Source organism: Teleopsis dalmanni, chromosome 2 (genome assembly GCF_002237135.1).
Source record: "Teleopsis dalmanni isolate 2A chromosome 2, ASM223713v2, whole genome shotgun sequence".
NCBI lineage: Eukaryota > Metazoa > Arthropoda > Insecta > Diptera > Diopsidae > Teleopsis > Teleopsis dalmanni.
This window is the reverse complement of record NC_051847.1, coordinates 173366905-173390172: the sequence shown is the minus strand read 5'-3', so window position 1 is coordinate 173390172 and position 23268 is coordinate 173366905. Positions and strand designations below refer to the sequence as shown.

The 23268-nt window shown below is 29.5% G+C and overlaps 1 protein-coding gene across 1 annotated transcript in view; it reads right to left on the bottom strand.

Moving 5' to 3' along the window:
* Positions 1–1439: 1439 nt before the first annotated feature.
* Positions 1440–23268, bottom strand: part of LOC119685785 — a gene marked incomplete at its 5' end in the record, with an annotated part of 88351 nt that continues 66522 nt past the window's right edge. The window contains 9 exon segments of the mRNA XM_038100166.1: positions 1440–1554; positions 1626–1805; positions 1884–2156; positions 2216–2699; positions 2761–3353; positions 3420–3565; positions 3632–4516; positions 4677–4828; positions 17089–17160. Coding sequence (XP_037956094.1) covers positions 1440–1554; positions 1626–1805; positions 1884–2156; positions 2216–2699; positions 2761–3353; positions 3420–3565; positions 3632–4516; positions 4677–4828; positions 17089–17160 — 2900 coding nt within the window.

Here is a 23268-nt window from a genome sequence, read left to right as displayed (position 1 = left end):
TGAAAATATATGCCTTCGCTGCCCTAAGCCTTTTACTAGTATAGTATAATTCATATAGTATAATTCATATGCATTAAGGATCATCGACAAATTTATAAACAATAACAAAAATTAAAAAAGTCATGTATATATAGATATATTTTATGTTTGTATATTTATTTGTTGATAGTTTTGATATTTATTGTGTTATGGTTTGATGCAGCAGCATTACATTTCAATTTACAATGTTAATTATTTAGTAATTAAATTAATATTAAAATAATTTAATTTTAGTAATGATTTATACACTTACACACCAAAAAGTTGTGTTTGCTTTAATTTTCACTTAAATTTAAAGACATTTGCTTAAGAACAATATTATTTTTTTGATGTTTTCAATTTGCTTAGTTATATTTCAATGCTTTTTTATTAATAATAATAAATTCTTACGAAACCAATTTTAATTAAGCTCGGTTGTTTTTACCATTTTGTTAGTAATTTACACATACAATCCATCAGAGTTTTAATTTTCAATACACGTTTTTCATCATTATCATGTTTGATTGAACTTAAATTTATATAATTTGACTAGTTAAATTCCTTTACACAATTTTTATTTCATCTTCGACAATTATTAAAAAATCGCCAATAGATTTTAATTTTTTCCAATTGGTTTTTCATATTAACAAATTTTTTATTTTTTCTTCTTTAGTAACTTATTCAACGTAACTAACTTAGAGTGCATATAACTAAAATATATAAGAATATAAAATAAGGTTAACATAAACAGAAAAACTACCGAAAATCTTACTTGAAGTGTACTTAACATCTAAATAAAGTAGTTAATATAAAAATGATTAATATTTCATTAGTTTAAAAAATATTTGTGATATTTTAGTTTTGAGTATTTTCTCGTATTTTTACGATTTCTATATTTTAGTTCATATGTGAAAATTTAACTATAAAAAAAGATACACACGGTATTTATAAAGAAAAAGTAAAAAAAAATTAATATTCAAACATGTCAAGGATAATTTATTTACATTTCCATTCAGAGAAATCCTATTCTTATTACGAATTTCAATTTTCATTTTGCATACAGCACTCTTAACATCAAACTGTAAGAACTTCATTTCAATTAAATAATCTATTTTTTTAATAGCTTAACTTTGATATTATATATAAACACATAAATAAATTTTTTTGAAGGCTTTGAATGTCTGTAAAAAATTTCCTCAAAATATATACAAAATATAAAATCTGTAAATGCTTAATAATTTTGAGACCTTCTGAACAGTTTCAGTACATTTTGTTTGTTTACATAAAATATTCAAAACTTTTCTTTGTGATGTTTTGCTTCTTTTTGTTGTACTTAACTTAATGTATTTTTGTTAATAGCGTTATATATATAAGTGTTTTCACTGGACGTCATATAGGAAAGGATTTTTGTTACTTAAAAATTAAACTTTGCTTTCGGGTCCATCTGCTACGTGCTTGAAAGCGATGCGAATTTTGGATAAGTAGTGTGAACAGATGTGCCCATAGCTTTTATTGTACCACTCAGGCGTTTTACCCCTTAAATAAATATAATAACATATAATTTAATTTTTACTTCAAAAATATGTAATATAATATATCTGACATACTTAATATCGACTCTGGCTAAATGCATTACCCGCGATCTGCCACTGCCACAAGGTTCAATTAAATAACGTGAAGCCAAAACTACGCCACGCACAGCGCCGAACATTGGTTTTGCCTTATTATGATCAATAGACGTTTCCACAATAACACATGCGCCTCGTGGCAAGTCCATTTGCCAAGATCTATAAATTAAATATTTTCAAAGACATGTTTTCACTGTTAATTATAAAAAAAAAAAAACAAATAAACCTAAAACCTACCTTAATACACAAAAATCTGTTGTTATCTGCCCATCCAAAGCATATTGATAGATTTCAGTGCGTTCGTCCAGTTTTTTAACTGTTTGACACTGCAACAGATTGACATCCCATGAAGCTCTTTGTTTAATTATATATTCTAACACATCTTTAGGTGGGCCTTCCACTTCAGTAACACAACGCCAAAGTCTCAATGGATGACCATCACCCACTTTTTTATAGGCTATATCAACGCTTGTGTCATTTAGTGAAGTTATAGTGAACCAGCCACGAGTTCTGCAATAAATAATGAAGAAATAAACTACTTCTAATATATTTATTGCAATTAAACTTACTTTTCGCGACCTTCCTTTATAGTTGCACTTGTACATTCATATAAGTAACCGCGCCAATTATGAAATTGCATACCCTCACCCAATGCTTCCAGTGGTACAGGTTTGGACTCTTCCATGTAGCCAAAGTTACATTTATTAATTTTTTCTTTGCTTGCTGTGTAGATTTGCTTATAGTTATCAATCATAAAAGCTAAGCATTCATGAGATGCTTTTGCTTCCGAAAGTTCCTTTACATCGGGCACGCCAGCACCCTTACGACGCCTAGGCGATGCTGAGACGGAAGCTGAGCCTGTCGAAATGCTGCTATGAAATAAAGACGGCGCTAAGCACACCGCTAGATTATTAGCAGTCATTTGATTATATTGGGCATTCCCAGCGACAAGTGTCAGGAATTCCAGCAAAGCAAAAAGTATTTCACGGTTTTCATCTGGTAATAGCAAAACTGCACACTGTACCGCATCTAAGCGTACTTCCGAGGGCAAGTCTAAAAGTAAAAACATATTCTATAAAATCTCCATATATTAATTATTATACTTCACACTTACGTTGGAATATGGCAGCAAATGTTTCCGACATTTTTGTGGTCAGTAATGATTCTGGCAGGTCACGGAAATATTGCTTTAACATGTCAGCAACGTCGTATGCCTGTTGTGTGTCAAATACATCCATGCACTCAGCTGTTGACTCGGAATATTCTATTAATTCCTTTAATTTGATAATACGCGACTTAACACCACTTTTGCGGAATAGACCGATCTGGTCCAGTGCATTCAGTTGCAGCCAGCGGAAAGCAGAGCGTACTGCAGTTGGTAATGTTTGCCCAGATCGCTGTAGTATGAGTAACAGTGGGACACCGAAAACTTTCTTGTCCTTATAATCTGGCATTTTGATTTTCTTTATAAATTTGGGTAGCTCCCAGTTCCAACCCGAACGATGTGTTGGACAGTATCGTTCCATATAACCAGTCAGTATTACTAAAGCCAATTTTCGTATAATCTGCAACTGCCCTGCTGACATAGCAGCAAAAGGAATGCCATAATCATTTGAGTTCGGATCAATTTTTTGTGAAAAACATTTTCGGAATATCATATGTGGTCGTTCCTCCATTTGGAAACTGTGCCACCGCACAACTGGTGTTCTACTGGTGAAATATAAAGTATATTAAAATGCATATAATTCTAAGTAGAGCGTAAAAAATACTTACTTTTTAACAACATCTCCATCATCAGTTTTGGTTTCTTTACGAGTTGTGGAACGTGAGCGAAAACTGGCGGTACGGAAACCTTCGCGTTTTTTAGGATCTTTACCAAGATTAAGCGAACCACCACGTGTCAGTTTTTTAATTTTTACCTAAACAGACCAATATTGCGTAAATGTCTCAAAGGTTTTAAATATCTTCGATATATCAATACTTACCTCAGTTGTATTAGAATTTGCATCTTTGATTAATAATTTCCTACCATGATGGCATTCTGAATCTGAGTGTGCACCAATGTCATCCACTTTACCAGTGCGTTGCAAAAATCTGCGAGTTTTTGAAGGTGTTTTACGTAAGGATAATTTGCCACCTGCAGAAGATTCCTGACTGTCACTGTAATAGGAAGATGAATCGTCTGATTTGCCTTCTTTTAAATGGGGCATTGGATTAGAGAAGAAGTGTAATGGACTAGTGCGCATTGAACGCGGTGTTGTTGGTGTACGCTTTGGACTCGCACGATTTGGACTTAAGAAATTTTCACTATGTGATGGCACCTTTAATTCGTTACCGAAAAATGGACCTTTTGGGAATGTATGCATTGGACTGACAGCCGAAGGTGATGGTGGTGTTGAGTATACTGCATCTGGTTTTCGCAGACTCCGTTGACCAAGTTGTGATAAATCAAGCGCTTGTGGCCCGCTTATAACAATACCTTCTCGATTTTGTCGTTTACGTCGACGTGATTTGATCGATTCTACACGTCTTAGGAATGCTTTGGCGCCATCCTTAATACGTTCGCTACCAGTACGTCGTAGTCGAACACCGTTTGGATCAGATGTATCATGTAATGTTGTATCTGCAGCATCACCTGTGCAGATACCAGGTAAAGTGAGTGACAGTCCAGCTCCAGTAACATCATATGAATCATCTTCAAAACGATCAGGACTGGATTCTTTTGAAGAACTTTCTGTTTTTTCTATATTTATTTTACCGCCTGGTGGCAATTCAAGACCACCTTCACCAATACGTGACCATCGACGTATGTGTGGTTGGAATGTCCAGTTTTCACTAAGGGCAAAGTTCTCATCGTCTGAATCCTCTTTCTGTATAAAAAAAAACGTAAGTTTATTTTATGCTTAAAAATAATTTACTTTTATTCGTTCAAAACTAAATGTGATGAACATTTAGTATGATAAAACTATATTAATAACACATACTAATTTCCAAATTATATCACACTTTATTAAGCGTTACGTTACGTACCTGTGGAGTTTGTGCTTTGTGAGATTGATCCAAACGCATGTTGGCGCAACGATTTAATATGCAGAGACGCCTGTATAATGACTGAAGTTGATCATTTTCTAAGTTCGTGTGATCTTTGGCAACATTAGTGAGGTCAATAGGAAATTGATGATCTAAAAAAAGAAACATAATTTAATATATAAAAAATAAAGTACGAATGTAAAAGAAAGAGTTTATGAATAAGTTTGTAGTATTAGATATCATTATCATTTTTACAATCATTTGAAAGAGAAAAGACAGAAAAGACCAAGCGTTCGGTTGTCTAGAGTTTAATTTTTTTGAGCTTTTTTATACCTCTTCAATGGAACATTTCAGTGAATTCACTTTCTAAATTGTTTAGAAAAGGTTTTTTGTTTTCTCTGAAAATCTAAACTAAATCATTTCCAATTCTACTGTAAAAATTTAAAATATACTTTTTGTTTAAAAAATAATGACTGCAATCCTAAACCTTTTACTCTTCACCAAAGTCAGCTGCTTTGGTAGCAGCTACAAAGTCAGCTACTTTGGCGAAGATCTACATAAATCTGATATATATGCAAGCAAACATAAAAGACTGTTCTTGTTTTGCGGGTAGAATTAAACTCAATTTATTATATTTATTGATACACATTATGTAGTGCTCTTAAGTTTACCTTAATTTCTACACTAAGAGAGAGATAGAGTGGGAGAGATTATAGATCATTGTAGACGGAAAGAAGACTTGGAACTGAACTTAAAGCATCGTTATTTAAAGGATGCGTACTTAAAAGATGAAGTACTTGTGGACGCTGCAACGAGATAAATGGCTGCCTGCAGGCAACGCCGAAAAAATACGTGAAGGATTAGTAAATGAACTTTGCAACAATACCTTCCAATACATGGAAAAAATTGGAATGGTTGATCGATTGTCAACATCATGAAACTTAATAGTATACTACAGCATGTAACCGTATTTTAAAGCGGTAGACCACATGGAATCTATGATAATACGTTGCACGGAAATATGCCACAAATTGAAATGTAGCTGGTTGTATAGTTACAAAGGAAATGCACCAGTCCTTATCTATTGTCTAAATAAGAACAAGAAATGTTGCCATGTGGTAGGAAAAGAATACTATCACTCAACAAAGTTTGCACAGGACGAATTGACAGAACAATGCTTACGGCATCGGCAAGAATAAATGACGGTTTCAGAACGTATTTATTAAAGGAAACAGATAACTCCACTGGTGTATTTATGAACCCTACGTACCATTATCTAATGAATCACACGATGCAAATTAAGGACAAAAAAAATAAACTGGCCATTCTTAAAGAAGATAAGCTGAAACTCAGAGAACTTGAATGGCATTATATAAGTGTGCATACAGCATTAGGTATTTCATTAGTATTAACTATTGTTCTAGTAATATTATTGTATATGCTATTTGGTTGTAAATAGAAATCAGAAAAAATTAATGTAGCTTTCTCGGCAGGAAAATCTGACCCCTTTGAAAATGTTCTAAATTGAACATATATCAGTTATTTGGGCATTAAGTATTTCATTATTTTTCCAGAAATGAAGTTATTTCTTTAACAAGGGTTTTTTCTAGGCCGTAAAATATTTCCTTAACAAGAATTTTTCTAGACCTTTAAATATTTCTTTAACACGGGTTTTTATTTAGACATTAAAATATTATAGCACGGGGTTTTTTTTTAAACAAAATGATCATAATTAAATAAGTAGCGACGGACAAGGTCAAATTATACAAAAAGAATATGTATAGCTAAGAGAAAAACCCAAACTAATTAAGAATAATATTTTTAAACTGTTTTGTATGTAAGATTTAGTATTTAAAGAGCAAAATTATAGAAAATAAATGAGTTGAACGTTTGTTGTATAACCATAAAGTTCGTGTTTTTTATTCAGTATATATATATATATATAACTTTATATCTCAATATTTTTTTAATTATACTTCTCTGTACATATTATTATCTTACAGTTTGTTTTTCTCTATTTTAAGTTGTTTATGACTATCATCTCATTTAGGATGAGTATATATTATCCCATGTACCGTGGTTAGTATTTTAAAGAAAATATGTTATGACATAGGTCCTTATAAATACTATTTCTTTTCAAATTTGGAATAGCACTTAAAATGATCTACAAAGTAGACTGAGTTGTATGTTTAAAATAAATAAACTTATTGTTATTGCAGAAACCCCCCAACCATTATAGAGTAAAAGTGCCTAGATGCACTAACTTGGAAAAGACTCAATATAACATAACATAACATATATTTCAGATTATTTAAAGTAAGATAAAACAAAAAAATTCCTAAAACCTGGAAAAAAAAGATTGAAAATGTGTTATTCATATTTTTCTCAGAGATAGATGGTATTAATTACAATAAATTTGATTGAATAGTTTCAACCTTGGCTAGCTCATGTCCAGGAGTCAGTTTTAATACTCAATTTAATCAAAGTGTTTAAATGCGGTTTATAAATACTGTTAGAAGTTCACTTTTATGAATAACAACAATAACATTTTATATATTTTAATAGGTTACAGAACTGATAGACTTATCCTTATCCATAAAAGTCCACAACATTGTAAGTTGTTAAGCGAAAGTTTTCTTACATCAAATTGTTCTCTTCATATAAATTTAGGATATTGTATACATATTGAACTAAAAACAAATTGTTCAGTTTTAAATTATTTATCCGCATTATGTTGACAATAAAAAAAATATTTAATATAATTATTATTTTCACCACAAGTATATTTTTAAGTAAATTTTTTATATAATTAGAAATTAAACTTTATTACATTTATATGACTGCTCTCAGTGATTTTGTTACACTTATTATATTTTACGGTGGTGAGAGATTAAATAAAATTCTTTAAAAATTTTACTTTGATTAGTACACTTTTCAATTAGTACAGATCTTTAAAGGCGTTTAAGTACTTTATGTAGTAAATTTGGTTTTGTATTTTTATTTTTAAATAATAAAAAATTTCGTCCACACGACACGGACGTTGTAACGAGAATTTCTAACTGAAAAGTAAACTCAATGAAATTTGTCCGAAATGCCAGACCAGACAAATGGACCAGTGCAGACTTCAAAATAAAATCACTAAAGAAAAATGCAACTCAGTAAGGTAAACAGTGCAATAATGATATCGAAAAAAAAATGGAAAAAATTAAAAAAGAATTCAAAAAATAAAATAAAACTTAAATCATATATAATTTAAATTAAAAATAAATTTTTTCTCTTATTACAATTACAAAAAAAACAAACACAGACATTAAAAACTTTTGGATTCGTTGTAAAAATTTTGCATGTAGGAAATCGAGTTCTCGTACTCATATGAGTATGAATGCGAGAATCAGTGGTGATCGAGTGGCAGTATCTTAGCTGGCAGTTTAACACACGTCTATGTGATATATGTACATAAAAACAATAGTAGTCCCAATAGCAATTGAGGCATAGCATCATAATGCAGTGGGAAAACTGCTCCAAAGGTGCATGGCGTCTAGTAAGAAGCCTTCATGTATGCGTCTGTGTGGTAGGAAGTATCTGGATCTACGCACACAGACAATTCATTTTGTGTTTAAGTTTAGATATTTCAATATTTACAATGCTACAAATTAGAAATGCTAGTATCGAAATCTATTTAGTTTAACTTTATATATTTATTTTACAATTTTTTTTGTTTTTCTTCTTAAAAGTCTTATTTTTGTTTATCTGCTCGCTTTTCTTAGACTAGTCAATTAGGGATTATTGAACTCTATTCGCTATACAAATGTTCAATAAAAACTTACTAAATGGAAATATTATATTTTTCTTTCAAGTTGATTTCTTTTTTCGTAAATTTTGTATTTCTTAATTTTGTTCTTTGAAATTACGATTTGTGTCTATTTATTTATTTTTGCAACAGGAGGTCGAATTTTTTCTTAAATTATGTCAGGAACAAACAAAATTTTATTCAACATAACAGCGCTAATTTTGTTCATATAAAAACTTCAACAACCTATTATTTATTAAAGTGTAATGAGTATATAAATAATAGAAATATTTTTAAAACATCTTCCAAATACTTTTCCGAAATTAATATAGAAACATTAAAGTAAATTTAAATAAATAAAATTATCGTAGCGAATCAAATTTAACAATTGAGAAGAAAGGTTGGAAACTGTATAAAAAACCATCACAACTACTTTTTAGTATTGTACTATATTTTTCACTTTTCTCAACCATTTTAAAAATATTTGTAAGTTTTAAATTTAATTAAAAATATAAAATAATTTTTGATATAATAAATTTTTTAATTTACTAGCATTTGCACTAAATTGTGAATTCGTGCTGCATATAATTTTGATAAAAATTTTTCGCCGAAATTGATATGCAACGAATTGATTGACGCGTTTGATTAAATTTCATTATATTTTTAATTAACAAAAATTTTCAAAATTGCCAAAAATAAATACATTTGTAAATATTTTAATTTAATTGTTTCCTATTTAGTGCCATGCGTCAATGCAAATTTCCTTGTGCCATATTTTCCAACAAGTACAAGTGAATTGCAATAAAAAAAATCTTTACTAAAAACGAACATAAATTTTTCGTTGAAGAAAAAAATAATTTCAACAAAAGTCAAACATGTAAATTAAATTATATACAAAAAATAAAAAAATATAGTTTAAAATGAATTTTATAATAATTTTTTTTCTCATTGCAACGTAACTCAAAACGAAACCAAAGTTGAAGCTAATATCTAAAGACATCGATGGTTTGAAGGTACAATGAACTCTGTGAAATAAAATAATGTAAAACCAAAAGCTCAAAAAAATGTCAGAAATTAATAAAAAATCAATTGAAAAAATAAAAATCTGCCTAATTTGAAATTATCAACACTTTTTATCTGCCCGCTTAACGTGTTGCTAACCAAAACTATGCGTTCAACACACCTTTTTGCTACAGCTCAGTTGTGGCCACCAAAAAAAAGGTTCATGATACCCTTTTTTTCTCTGCTCAAATGAATTTGATATGCCCATCGTTGGATCTTTTGCTTATATCTTTGAATGCTCCAACAGTAAAGCGTAAAAATCCTTTAAATTCTTTGCTTTTAATAAAAATAATTCATGTGAAAACGAAAGCTGCGAAGATTCAAAAATGCAAAACGAAAAGCGTTTATCTTTACCCGTACTGTACAGAGGGTTTGCATTGCTTAATTTGAATGCGTTAAATCCTTTTTTCGTTTTTTTTTTGTGTGAGCCTATCTAAAATTTATGGCATGTGCGCAAGCGTGTGCTACTCCTCTTCACTTATAGTGGTTTTTTTATCTTAAAATTTGTCTTCAAAAACATGCACATGCAATTCATGGAATTCTTAACAAGAAATTTTCAATTCGGTAATAACAGGGTTAAAGGACAATATTTAAAATTTTGTTTAAAAATATTTATGCAGAGGACCACCAGTGTGGTTTACAAAATTCGGTTTAAGTTGTTAAAAATGAAAAAACACAAAAATGTTTAACTAGAAAAAAGGCAATGAAAATATATATTATTAAGTTCTAACACACAGAGTTGCATTTTGACAAGATCCCTTTTGAAAAAAGTAAAGAGTGAAAGAGATCTTATTTTTTTTTATAACTCGTACTTTGGCAGTGAGTAATAAAGAAAATTTTTCAACATAGGTTGGGAAACTGTTGAAACTAGTAAGTTGTAAGCTGTATGATTACAATGACAAATTAAAAAATTTGTTTTCAAAGTAAAAGTGTTCTTTAATGTAAACCTTTTGACTAGAGAGAGTTAGACAGTGATATAATACAGGTATAATTATTCTAAGAATTTAATTGACCAACTTCTATCCTGTGAAGGATAGAATGCATTAATGCTTTAATTGAATGTTTTAATTGGTCGTGCTACCGGGGTCTTCAAATTTCCGTGCTGTGAGTGTAGGGTCATTTTGATTCCGTAAATATATATGACTTAAAGAGTTATACATGAATCGAATATGTATATGATAGAAGATATTTCTTCATTTAGAAGGTTTTTTTCTTCGGGTTCGTTATTAAAAATAAAAGCCAAAGCATTATACTGACCGGATATGAATACAAGCGTCTCTTTTTGATACTATCGTGGACAAAGAGAAAATTTGTGGGTTAAAAAGATAGTTTAATCTTTAAGAAATTAGACATTAAAAAAATGTAACGACGTTCAAACATTTTTCAACATTCTAAATATTTTAGCATTCTTCATAAGTACGTACCATGCAGAAAAATCCCAGCAAGAAAGCTTTTGGAGGTCTCTAAACTTTTTTTTTAGGTGATAGTAAACAAAAGTTTATTATTGCAATACAAAATTTGAATAAATTTTTTTTGCAAATTTAAATAATGAATAATTTTACTGATTCTTCCCAATAGTTGAAATCCCTAAATATCAAGACAATAAAATTGATCAATAATGTTGCATAGTTTAGGGATGTAACGTGCTTATTTAATAGTAATGAATATTATGTTGTTAGATAATGTAAAGATGTATATAAAATACTTATGGGTATATAAGGGTCTTATATTCTTACGGCATCGTCAAGAATAAATGATGGTTTCAGAACGTATTTATTAAAGGAAGCTGGTGAATTTATGAACCCAACGTACCATAAATATGTATATATAAGATATATGGGTATATAACGCCCGTCTTTGCATTGAAATTGTCTTTGTTTATATATTTTTAACATAATTGTTTCCGATATGTTTACTTTACAATCATTTAGATTTTGTTCACTACAAGAATTAAGTTTGAGACTCATTTTTGCTTGAAAAACCAGATTTGGTTACTAAATGCTATGGTTGGAGACAGGAAAGATTTATACACTTTAAGATGTTCAAGCGTTCTAGTAGTATGGGCTTGATGTTTTCTTTAAATTTAGCACTGCCTATTTAGCACACTATTAGATTTGAATTCAATTGTGGTTAAAATGTATTTAAAAAAATAAAACGTAAATATTTCCGGATAATTGTAAATAATAATTTTAGCTATTATTTAGTGAAATATGGGTGTCTTGTTATATCGAATTCAAAAGTTATACAAGTTTGAAATTGATAACATTTCAATTCGGTCACTTTATTATACTGCGCTTATACATTTGAATTTTATGAACATAATTGCTAAATAAAGTACTTCATATTGTAAAATATAATTTTCATATATTAAATTTAATTTTTTATTTTATTATTTATAGCAGTTCATAAACTTCATGGTCACATACCCAATGAACTTTTTACCATTTAATTTTACTGCAAATATGATATGTGTTATATATTCGTAAGTATTAAGTATTATGTGAACCTGAAATTTCAATCAGGAAATATTTGAACAGCATAAAATATGTTTTTTGTTTGATTTACGAGCTTATATCCGCAGCATAACAGCCGAACCCTTTTTATGAAGCCAAAACGCAATCAAAATGCTTCCTTTTATTCCTTTGAAAAATGCTTTAAATATAAATTTTAAACTTTGTGTTTGTTGAATGGAAACAGAGAAGTAAACCAAACAAAAAATAAAAAACAAATACAAAAAACAAAAAAATATATAAAAAATTTAGAAGATGCAAGAACCAAATTTCCAGAGTCAATTCAAAAATGGGTGTGTGTGGTGTGCCCAGATAAGATACCGAAAGCTCAAATCGTAACAATGTCGACGGTGTTTGCTGGTGTCGTCTTGCATTTTATGCCTCAGGAAATCGCAGATTGATTATGAGCGGCAAATTTTAAAAAATTTTTTTTAACAAAATTAAAAAAGAATACATTTATAAAAATTAAAAAAAAATAATCCTATATAAATAATAAATTTTGAAATTAACAAAATAAAAACTAAAAGTTTAGCTGCTCTTTTATGTGTGTAAAAAATCTTCTCTGGTATCATAAAAAAAAATTGGCTGTAAATTTATAGCCCAAAATTTAAATGCGTTCAAGAAGTTTAATACGATAAAAGTTCTTTGACTTTGTTGAAAAAGAATTTTTTTCCGCGGCTCATGCATATATGCATTCAGAAAAAAAAAAAAAAAAAATAAAAATAATATAAAAAATTAAAGTATCTTGCAGTTTACTAACTGCCACGCTGCGGTTGCTGTTGAAAAGTGAATTTTGTTGACTTTTTTTGGGAGGCTCAGGTTGCAGTTAACGCGATTTTCTGCCGTTTCATGCCACATAATTTGAAGTGTGCATAAAAGCAAATTAAACAATCTTAAAATATATTTTTTATAAAATCACAATTTTTTGCAAGCTTTTTTATTTCGAAATTAAAAGTATTGATAGCTCTGCTTGCCACAGCTTTTTGGGCTCTAAGAACGATTTTAGTCGTATCTGAATACAAAGAGATGAGAATAAATTGGTATCTGCCGTAAAAGAATTTATCTTAAGTTATGTATTCGCGTGACCGACCTTGAAAATAAGAACGTTTGTGCGTTTTATCATAAATTTACTGATTGAGATTCTTATGCATAAAGCTTTCAATATTTTTTCTTTTTCGATTTTGAGAACATTTGCCTGTTTTCTTGGATTTTTTGCAGCTCCGCACCTCAACAAATACAATTGAAAACAACCAAGACTGCTCGCAGCTAAGCTGAGTTTTAAGTTTTGTTTGCAGACAAGAAGTACGAGTATCTAAAGAAAGTATAAATTCAAGTCCAGAAACAAAAAAAAAAAAAAAATATGAACTGACAATTTAGTTTATGCCTCAACACTTTTTCATAATTTTTTAGATATTTTTTTTTAATATTTTAATTTGGATTTTTTTCTGTTTTTCCCTTTTTTTCTTTTTTTCTTAAGAAATTATGCTCTCTACACATTATTGCCTCTGTTAAATAATAATTTTAACCTTCTTCAGGCTTATTTAAGATGTACTTAAGCATCCTTCTTTTTTGCCTTAGTTGATTTCAGTGATTAATGCTTATTTTAATGAGATTCTTGTAAATATTTCGTATGTGGTAATTTAGTGATATATCATATTTTCGTTTTAATTTTGTTGTGTTATACAATATTTCAAGCAGAGACAGCATCTCAATTTTTTTTTTGCCATTTGGTGCAGAAGTTGAAGTGTAGTGGGTGTTGCCGTATTTGATGTTGAAAGAAGGAGTTTCAAAAGTAATCGACGAATCTGTTTTTATTTATTTTGTTTCATTTTATATCACTAGTAATTTTCTTGTATATTAAAATTCAAAGTTCTATATAATATTCTTTAATTATTTCTCATAGCTTCAAAACTATTAATTTTTCTGAAGATGACTTTGTCAATTTTTAGTTGAACTAAAACATTTTTCTATAGAACAATTATTCCTTAAAGGCTGAGGTTGGTACTTTGATTTTTAGTTATTCTCATATTATTAAGTGTTCTAGGTATGAGGAATTTATAATTTAAAAACGACTGCAAGAAAATGAGCACTTGAGGATGTCGTTTCCATAAAACTAAGTTTGTAGAAAGAATTGAAGACCATATCTACAACATACCTTTGAAAAAAATATGGACGTAAGTACACTTGTAAACTTGTCTATTTTAATAGTGTCAAAATAAATTTTGATAGATTAATAATTTGTAGGGTGTTTTAATTTCAAATTCAAACTACTTTATACACTAAATGCATATAAATGAGTTAACTAAAACACTGACTGCTTGAGTGACCTGTAAGAAGGGGCTTACTTCATAAATGATATGTTATAAATTAAATACGATAATTAAGAAGAATAAACTCTTTCAGACTTAAACTCTCTTTACTTTAATGATGTTAAAGTCAGTTTAAAACGTTGATTATCGACTAGTACAAGGCAAATCTTAAGCCACATCTTGATCGCTTTTAAATCCACTTATTTGTACGTGGTTTTAATTAAGTCGATTTCTTACTTAAAATCATAATTACATCTAACATAATATATGAGATGAGGTATTTCAGGTAACTTATGCTTATAATGTGCCTGAGAACACTTCCTCTTTAAACCATAACGAATGAGAAATCCTATAAAAATTTCAAGCATTTATAAAAGCTATTAGAAAACTCTTTTTAAAGGGTATCGATCCAAAGTAGTAATAATTCTTTGCGTAATAGTTCATTAGAATCCGCTTCGAGTGTCCGTGAAATTTATTTTAGAGATTAAATTAAAAGAAATTAATTTACTGTTAACCAGTTAATGGACAGAAGAAATTAATTGAATCGATTTTTCATATAGAAGTGGGCATGATATATAACTAAATAATTTGTCCGTCACTTCTATATGAATGTGTAGCGTTTAGCAGAGCTTCAAACACTACTATTCGCCAGCTAGAAAGTGCACAAACCCAGGTTCTGAGAAGACCTTTTAAAGTACCATGGTATATTAGGACGAATGACATCCTCAGGGATTTCAAGATTGATCCCATCAAAAAATACATAAAAGATAGAGCCCTGAAATTATTTGCGAAAACTGACAGACTTACCAACACCGCGTTATCAAATCTCAGAATGGTTACAGGCGCCTCAGAGGCGTATGCAGATCTAAGGTCAATTATTGCTTAGTCTGATGAAGTGATAAACAATAATCCACTCAAGGCGTAAAGAGGTGTTTTGAAAATACCTCGAGTTAAGAAAAATAAAAGTGCTCAAGTGCACTGGCTCAAATAGCTTTAACATAATAATGAATATAAAATTTGTATAAGAAATCAAACATTCTCTTAATCTTTAAAAACGGCCTAATAAACTTTAGACATATTATGTTATGAAGAAGAACATTACCTTAGTTTGTTTTAAAAAGTTGGAGTTATGTGGAAATGAATAATGTAATTGAAGTTTCAAATAAAAGGAAGTGATATATTCGTACATATAATAACATTTCAATATTCAACATCATGCTCATTAATATGATTATTTAGATTAGTAGGACAATTGATTCCTTAGGTTTTTTATTCCTATGAGTACTTATGAATGTTTCACTTAAGATATATAGAACTCCATGACAAAAAGAAAAATTACTATTAGCCAATATCTGTATCTTATAAAATAAAAAATTGGCTTCGATAGACAATATCGATAGATTGTCCAATGTAGAAAAAGAGTGATATCAAAAATTATAAAGCAAATCTAATACTTTATAAGAAAAGTAAGTACTAAAAATTTCTGAACTTAAGTACTGATCTTATTTTATCTGATAATTTCTACGCATAACTTTATTCCAATATTAAGAGTGGCTGTTTTAACTATTCACAATCATTACTGTGAAGTGACGATTATACAAATATCTATAACTTTGGCTTTTTTGTATAATTTCAAAATAACCCTGCTGGGTCACATCTAGCAGGCATGAATGTGCATTTAAAATTATTACTAATTTAATTCAATTAAATGTTGGCAATTAAAAAATATTGTAATATATTGATATTAAGGATAAAGTAAAGTAAAGTAAACTTTTGAAATTTGTTTAAGCCTAAGTTCTTAATTATTGAAAACAAACTTGTGTTACAGCCCAAAATAAAATGGTTCACACCTGAAATAATGAACCACCACAAAGATCAGATAACTTCATGGTGTAAAAGATATAAAATGAATAGCAACAAAAAATAAATTAAGAAAGAGATTTGCAGCTCATTAACTTTTTCGAGCCTACAATTAAGAAACCGCAAAAGGAGCGCTTTTACTTTCACATGCAACTCAACGTAGCAACACTCAAACAGTTGCATGGTCGCATTGTTAGGATTGCAAATGAATGATTTAAAATTGTTGCAAGATTTGCAGAATGGATTGTTGCAAAATGTACATTAAATAAAATGAATTAACAAAAGTAAAGTAAAACTAAAGGAAGCATAAGAAGCGCGCCACATGCGCATAAGCAGCGCATATCTTCATCCTCATTCACAAAGAAAAGTGAAAGTCCCTAAATTGAATACTTAAGTTGCAGGCAGGTTCATAAAGGAAGTTATCATTTCTGCTACACTCCTCACAATCATCAAAATACATAAATGTCTGTCCGCATATCAGTCAGCTCGTTTGTCCAATTGTGCAATATTTAAATATAACAAATTGTTGCAGTCTCCCGGCCTCATCAATTACGCGTACGTGCTCTTGTCATAAATACACTTGCCACATTTCTTTTACGAAATCTGGCGATTTCTGAATGCAATATTTTTGGTCAAATGCACCAGTAGATTTTGCTGCATCATAATTTTCACCTGCTTTTCTGTCTGTCGTCTTGTCTTGGTTTAAAGTGTTAAAACATTTAGCATGAATTTAAGTAAACGCATTATTAACTAAATTCACGTTTATTTGCAAAGTGTCTGTGTTAATATATACCACCATCATTTTTAAAAAACGTCCAGAGGAGTAGCCAATTCGTGTAAAACAGTGGAATGATTCTTTGCGTCATCATCGATTCACTTACCTTCATACATTTGTGCATACTGCGGAAAACCTGCTGCACGCAGCCATTTGCATGCTTCAACCGCTTCAATTTCTGAAAAAATGTAAGAGAAAAAATGCATTTAGTAGACAGAAACTTTTTATTTCAATATTTTATATTTTACTCTAAATAAGTGTAACTATTTTTTTGAAACATTCATTTTATTAAAAATATATATCACAATATTTATATTTAATATTCATATACATATTGAAATGTACAGCTAAATTTTTAAATGTAGATAGAGAGAATTAAATACGAGCGTTTTAAAAATATTTTTTAAAAATCTCTAGAAATATACATTACTTTCCTATTATTTCAAAAAAAAACATATTACAACAACAACATATTGAATATATAATACTTTATTTGATCATAGCTCCATGTCATAGACCAAAAATCAGTCGGTAATTAACGTGAGATTCTAAATATAAAAACAGTTGTAAAACCCAATCAATTAAAGTACTCCAGATAGAAATTTGCCTATTTAGAGGACTTGGTTTCAATATCTGGAAGTATGACAAACAAGAATAACTCAAGAAATCCAGTGATATACTACACTCGTTCATAAGTGTTGCCAAGAAACGTCTATAGCATCATTATTTACTTTTCATTATATAAAAGAACATTGTAAATACAGTTGTTGACTTGTGGAAATGTTTAAAAATATATTTTTGACCCTGCATTAGCTAAAGATGGCATCATAATATGTGAAGTAAAAATAAATCTATTATTTTTGCATAAAATTGAAGGTTTATTTACCATAGAATGATCCGATTTAGGTTAAATATGCGCCGTTTTGTTTAATAACTTGTTGCCATTTTGAAGGTAATTTCATTATGCCTCTCTTATGAAAGTTCTCGACCCTATTGGCAAAAAAAAGAGGTTTCCATTTTTTCAGAAAAATGGTTTGCCATGGACAGGAAGAGATGTTAATCATTTGGTGCAAGGTCTAGACTAAAAGGCGGATGCACAAGAAATTCCCAACCAAACTTCTAGAGCTTTTGGCAAGCCATTATGTATGTGTGCGGCCCTGCGTTGTCCTGATGAAACCCTATTCCTCTGGTATTGCCCAAAACTGAATGTTTCTGGGTGATTGCTTTTTTCAGACGGTTCAATTGTTGACAATACAGCTCAAAATAGATGATCCTCTGCTAATTCCACCAAGCACACAGCAAAACCTTTTTGGCCGTCAATTCTGACTTGGGCACCATTTTAGCTGACTTACCGCGATTAAACCAGGTTCGTTTTTGCTTGACGATGTCGTAAGTAATCCACTTTTCATCATCATTAAACGTGATAAATCACTACAGAAATGAGTCGATTTTATTGCAATTCTGCAGCGCTTCGTAAACGAAATTCGGTGTATGAGGTGTTTTTGCGTTAACTTGTGTGCTACCCATAGGTCGATTTTTTTTTGTATCCAGCTTTATATAAATGGTTCCGAATGGTTTTTTATGCAATTTTTAGCTCTTGGGCAATCAAAACAGTGCTTATATAACGGTCGGTTATCGGACTCGACAATTTCCATGATATGAATCTCGTTATTAAAAGTGCTAGAAAACTTACATTTATTTAGCTATTATTTTTATTTAGCTCATATGGCAGCTATAGAATACAGTAGTCCGTTTCTAGTCGTATCTAAGAAATGATGAAGGTATAATCCCGAGAAGCATCTGTTCAAAATTTTATGCTAATACCTTAAAAACTGAGGGGCTTGTTTTTCTGACAGACAGATAGGGCTAAATGAACTTAATTTGTCTAGTTGATCTAAAATATACACATTCCTAATACACCCTGTATAAATTTTTTTTTGTTTAAAGGGTATAACAATAATTTTAAAAAACTGTTTTAAATAATATTTTTATAAATAATTTTTAAAAATTTATATTAAATGAACATTTTGTTAAGTAAAAACCACATGTTCATAATATTAATAAAAATTCAATCCAATTACTATCATATTATTTTAAACTCAAGAAAATACTTGTATAAATGAAAAGATGAACAATATTTATATATATATACATAAAGGAAATAAATTGACAAGTTAAATTTTGTTAATAAATGAAATTAAATTGAAAAGTTCAAAAGATCATAATTTTCCAAATAAATATGCTTCACTTTAAATGTCAACTTTAGCTTTCTTTTATTTTTGATGTACTTAAAGAAAAACAGAAGTGCACATCCTTGGAAACAAATTCAATTTAAGGTTATCCTAGCAGCATGCCTCGTCACACTTGACAAGCGAAACTTATAAACCCAGATTTGATTGCGCATTTCAGAAAGATTTTTATTTTTTTAAATAATTCTTGCAATGAATTCAATGCCATTAATTCGCTGAACCAATTTATGTAGATTCTATAGGCAATTTCCTAAATAAATCAGTATTTCGATTTACTCTACTTAAGTCCTTTACACGCATAGGCAAGGAGTATAAATAATTGCGGTGAAATAAGTAAAAAGACGCATGAAAGACATTCGTTATAGGTAAATAAAAAATAAATCGTGTATTTAAAAAAGCTTAAATTTTAGATAGATGTAAAAGATAAATAAAAACAAAAAAATCCATAGATAAAAAATATAAAGAACTTCGAACGTATGTACTTTGCCAAATATAAATGCTATTCTAAGCGGCTAAAAGTAGCGAACATTACAAAATATATCATTTGGTTTATGTGGCTAAATTTAAAATATTACCAAAAAAAAAAAAAATAAATGAATAAAAAGATATATACCAAACCAAAAAAAAAACAGCACATATTTGAAAGAGAATTAAAATAAAGTAATTTTATTATCGATTTTTAATCAGCTCTGCTTGAAGTTTATTCGATTGTGTATCTTTCAGGCACATCATGCGAATTATTGAATTTTTCAGCTGATTAACTTGCCTAGCGTATAGCTTATGAATGGCAAACCCTCGTGCGGCTTTACAGAACACCAGGGCATTTCTCTTAGCATCGGTGCGATTCATGAAAACCAGCAGCAGCTGGTTTGATTCACACAAAGCGGTACAGATACTGTATATGAGAGTCTAATTTTCTTATAGTAAGTGTATTATTAACGCAGGTTTGTTTATATTTAAATACTTTCTTCCTTTATTTTCACATTTGTGAATCAGTGATATTAGTCAGATATATGTATGTAGGCCTTATATATTGGCATAAATTTTCATTTTCATACACAAATATTAACATAACATAGGAAACCCTTTAACCTATGACAGTGTTTCGTGCAAATCGATTACACACCGGCTGCTTCTTAATCCAATCAACATTTTTTTTGCCTAAGTTCGCTATCTTTTTGGCAACCTAGAAACGTTAGTAGAAAACTTACTTTCCGGAATTTGTATGATTTATGTGGATTGCATTTGTACTACATTTTGCCTAAGAGCTCACGCAAGTCACTGTACTGGCACAGAAATTTCACAGGCTTGACAGTTCTTATTTAGTTGTTAGGTAAATTTATTTACTGTTTTGTGTAAATATGAAATACAATTTAATTAAGAGCTTTTAATCAATTGTTAGTAGGTTGGAGCAACAGTTGGATTCCTATTTTTCCTTTGGGGCACATAAATTTTATTTAATTTGACATTTTACACGCGTTCAAAGGCATAGCTTTTTTCTTTAGTTAGTTTGATGGGTAAAGGTCAAAGAAATTAGCGGCTTTTCATGTACAAAAATAAAGTAAAGTATTTAAAACTTAAAGATATATTAGAATAAGTATGGGTTTATAATTTAAGCACTTATAATCAGATAACTCAGTTTATTCTATATTCGAATAAATTGTATTCAAGTTTGGTGTTTTAGGTATTTTAACTTGATTTATATCCCTATAAATCATTACCAACTGTTCTTTGGAATCATTTAACCACCATTATGATAGACATTTATTAATGAAATTAGATACTTTTTCTAATAAAAAGTTATGTATATGCCAAGTTTCTGAGAACCAACCCTGCTAAAGATATACAATGGAAAATATAGGAGATATATTACTTATCAGGACTGGGAAATAGTTCTATTGTCATAATGAATTATAGCACAGCAACAATATTAAGTGAATTAACTTGAAGTTTGTTTTTCTTCTGTCAGAAGGAATGAAAGTGAATCTATTATACTAACAGTGAATCTATTCTTAAGGAATTGAAGGTTTAAACGAAAAATAACACTAAACCATATTAACAATAATTGTTATAAACAATATGGAAAATATGTAAAACATGCTAACAATGCAATCAAGAACTTGAAGAAGATGCGAATCAATCTCATATTAATGTTAACTAAGTATTGGCTACCTTTGGGATTTTAACATACTTTTTAGTCGACTAAATGTTTAGTACCGATTTTAGAATTATAGTTTTGGCCCTTTAATACACTTAATGGTTATTAGTTGTTATTACTAATTAAAGTAAGTTTTAAGTTATATATCAACTTTGCTGATCTAAGTGATATTTAGAAAACGACTGTAAAATCTGCAAAATATTTTTTTACGATTTCAAAAGTATCTTATAGTTATTTTATCTATTTTATCAGTTAGAATAATCTAATACACATGTACCTATCATATAGTTAAGTATCACTTAACATATAATAAAAATTAGAAAAAGGTAAGAAGTAACTTCGGGGAATATTTGCGAAGATCTTATCTCTAACTCTGAATGAAGTATAGTAGAGTAGTAGTATATGTTGCTTATAAAAATATTTTAAAAGTGGTGTATATATTTGTAAATAAGAATTTATGCATAAAATATTTTCAGGAGTTTGACTTCTATGCTTCCAATTTAGTAAAAAAAAATATGATTACAAAATTTTATGTTATAACAACTTAAACACACTTATAAAATACTAATAATTGCTTTATAAAGTAAAGTTTTTACACAGATGTACTCAAAAAACCTGTGATTTACAAATATTTAGTTAAATGCGTAAGTATTAGGAAATATTTCATGTACTCATAAATGTAACTGGTTATGTGTAAATTTTCATCGTATATGCTTCATTATTTTTAAGCAGATAAATCTAAAATTTCATTTCAATATGAAGTAATGGAAGTACGATTTACGTTTCGGGACCGATTTTTCAGACGTAACTTAATTCGCAATAAGTATCACTTAAGTTACCAAAGTCAATGACTTCAGCCGAATTAAAGTCAGTTGTGAGAATTAAGTTCCGACTGTGAAATCGGCTTTTAGTTAATATTCTGTCGATTTAAAAATATGTATATTTAGTTGTTTTAGATACTTGTTCATGTTCTGGAAAGAATAATTTTTTTTAGATTTCAGTGACATTTAAAGTGACTTAAGAAGCTTTCCAATGGAGCGGTAAACTGTTAAGTGCCTAACAACTTCATTAGAGCTTTTATTGCAGGTATTAACAAGTTCACCATTTATTGACTACTACTCTAGTTGGTTCTCCTATTAATGTGAACGCTTTTTCGTTGTTTCAAAAAAAAATTAATTGCTTTACTTTGCTTTCGAAAACGGTTACAAGAAACGCAAGTGAGGTCTATTAATGAAATGTTTTGACTAGCACAAAAGTACACTTTTCGTGTTGTATACACTTCCGAAGTAACTGAAGTTGCCAACAAACACAACAAATGAAACTGAAAGTACAACAGATTACCTTGTATTTCTACAAGTTGCAGGATATAGGAGAATATCAGAACACAACTGTTGCTTCGTTAGCATAAAATTTTACAGCAAGAAAAGTTTAAAACTCAACTTAAGAACTTTTTCTACTATATGTTGAAAGATACTTTTTATAAGATATTCGTTCCGTTTAATTTACATAAATGCATCCTTCTGCATACTTGAACAATACGATTTACTTTATGTCATTTGCACAAGGACACAGCCATGTGTAGTTCGTTTAACTTTAACTGAAGTAAGTTAAATAATTGCTTAAATGTCATTTGTTTTGACAATTAATGACAATTTAAACACAACTCATAGACAAACAAAAGGATATTGTTATGTAAATGTGAGAATGTAAGTAAAACGAGAAAACTGTCATTCATTTCCAGGAGGTTTAAAGTTTTTCCAGTGTACTTGAGTTTTGGTTTTGTGGTTGAGTGTGTAAAGTACCTACGTATTTAACAAAAACACAGAAAAAAAAGCAAGAACATCCCGACAGCCTTTAAACTTTTTTAAAAGTCATTTAA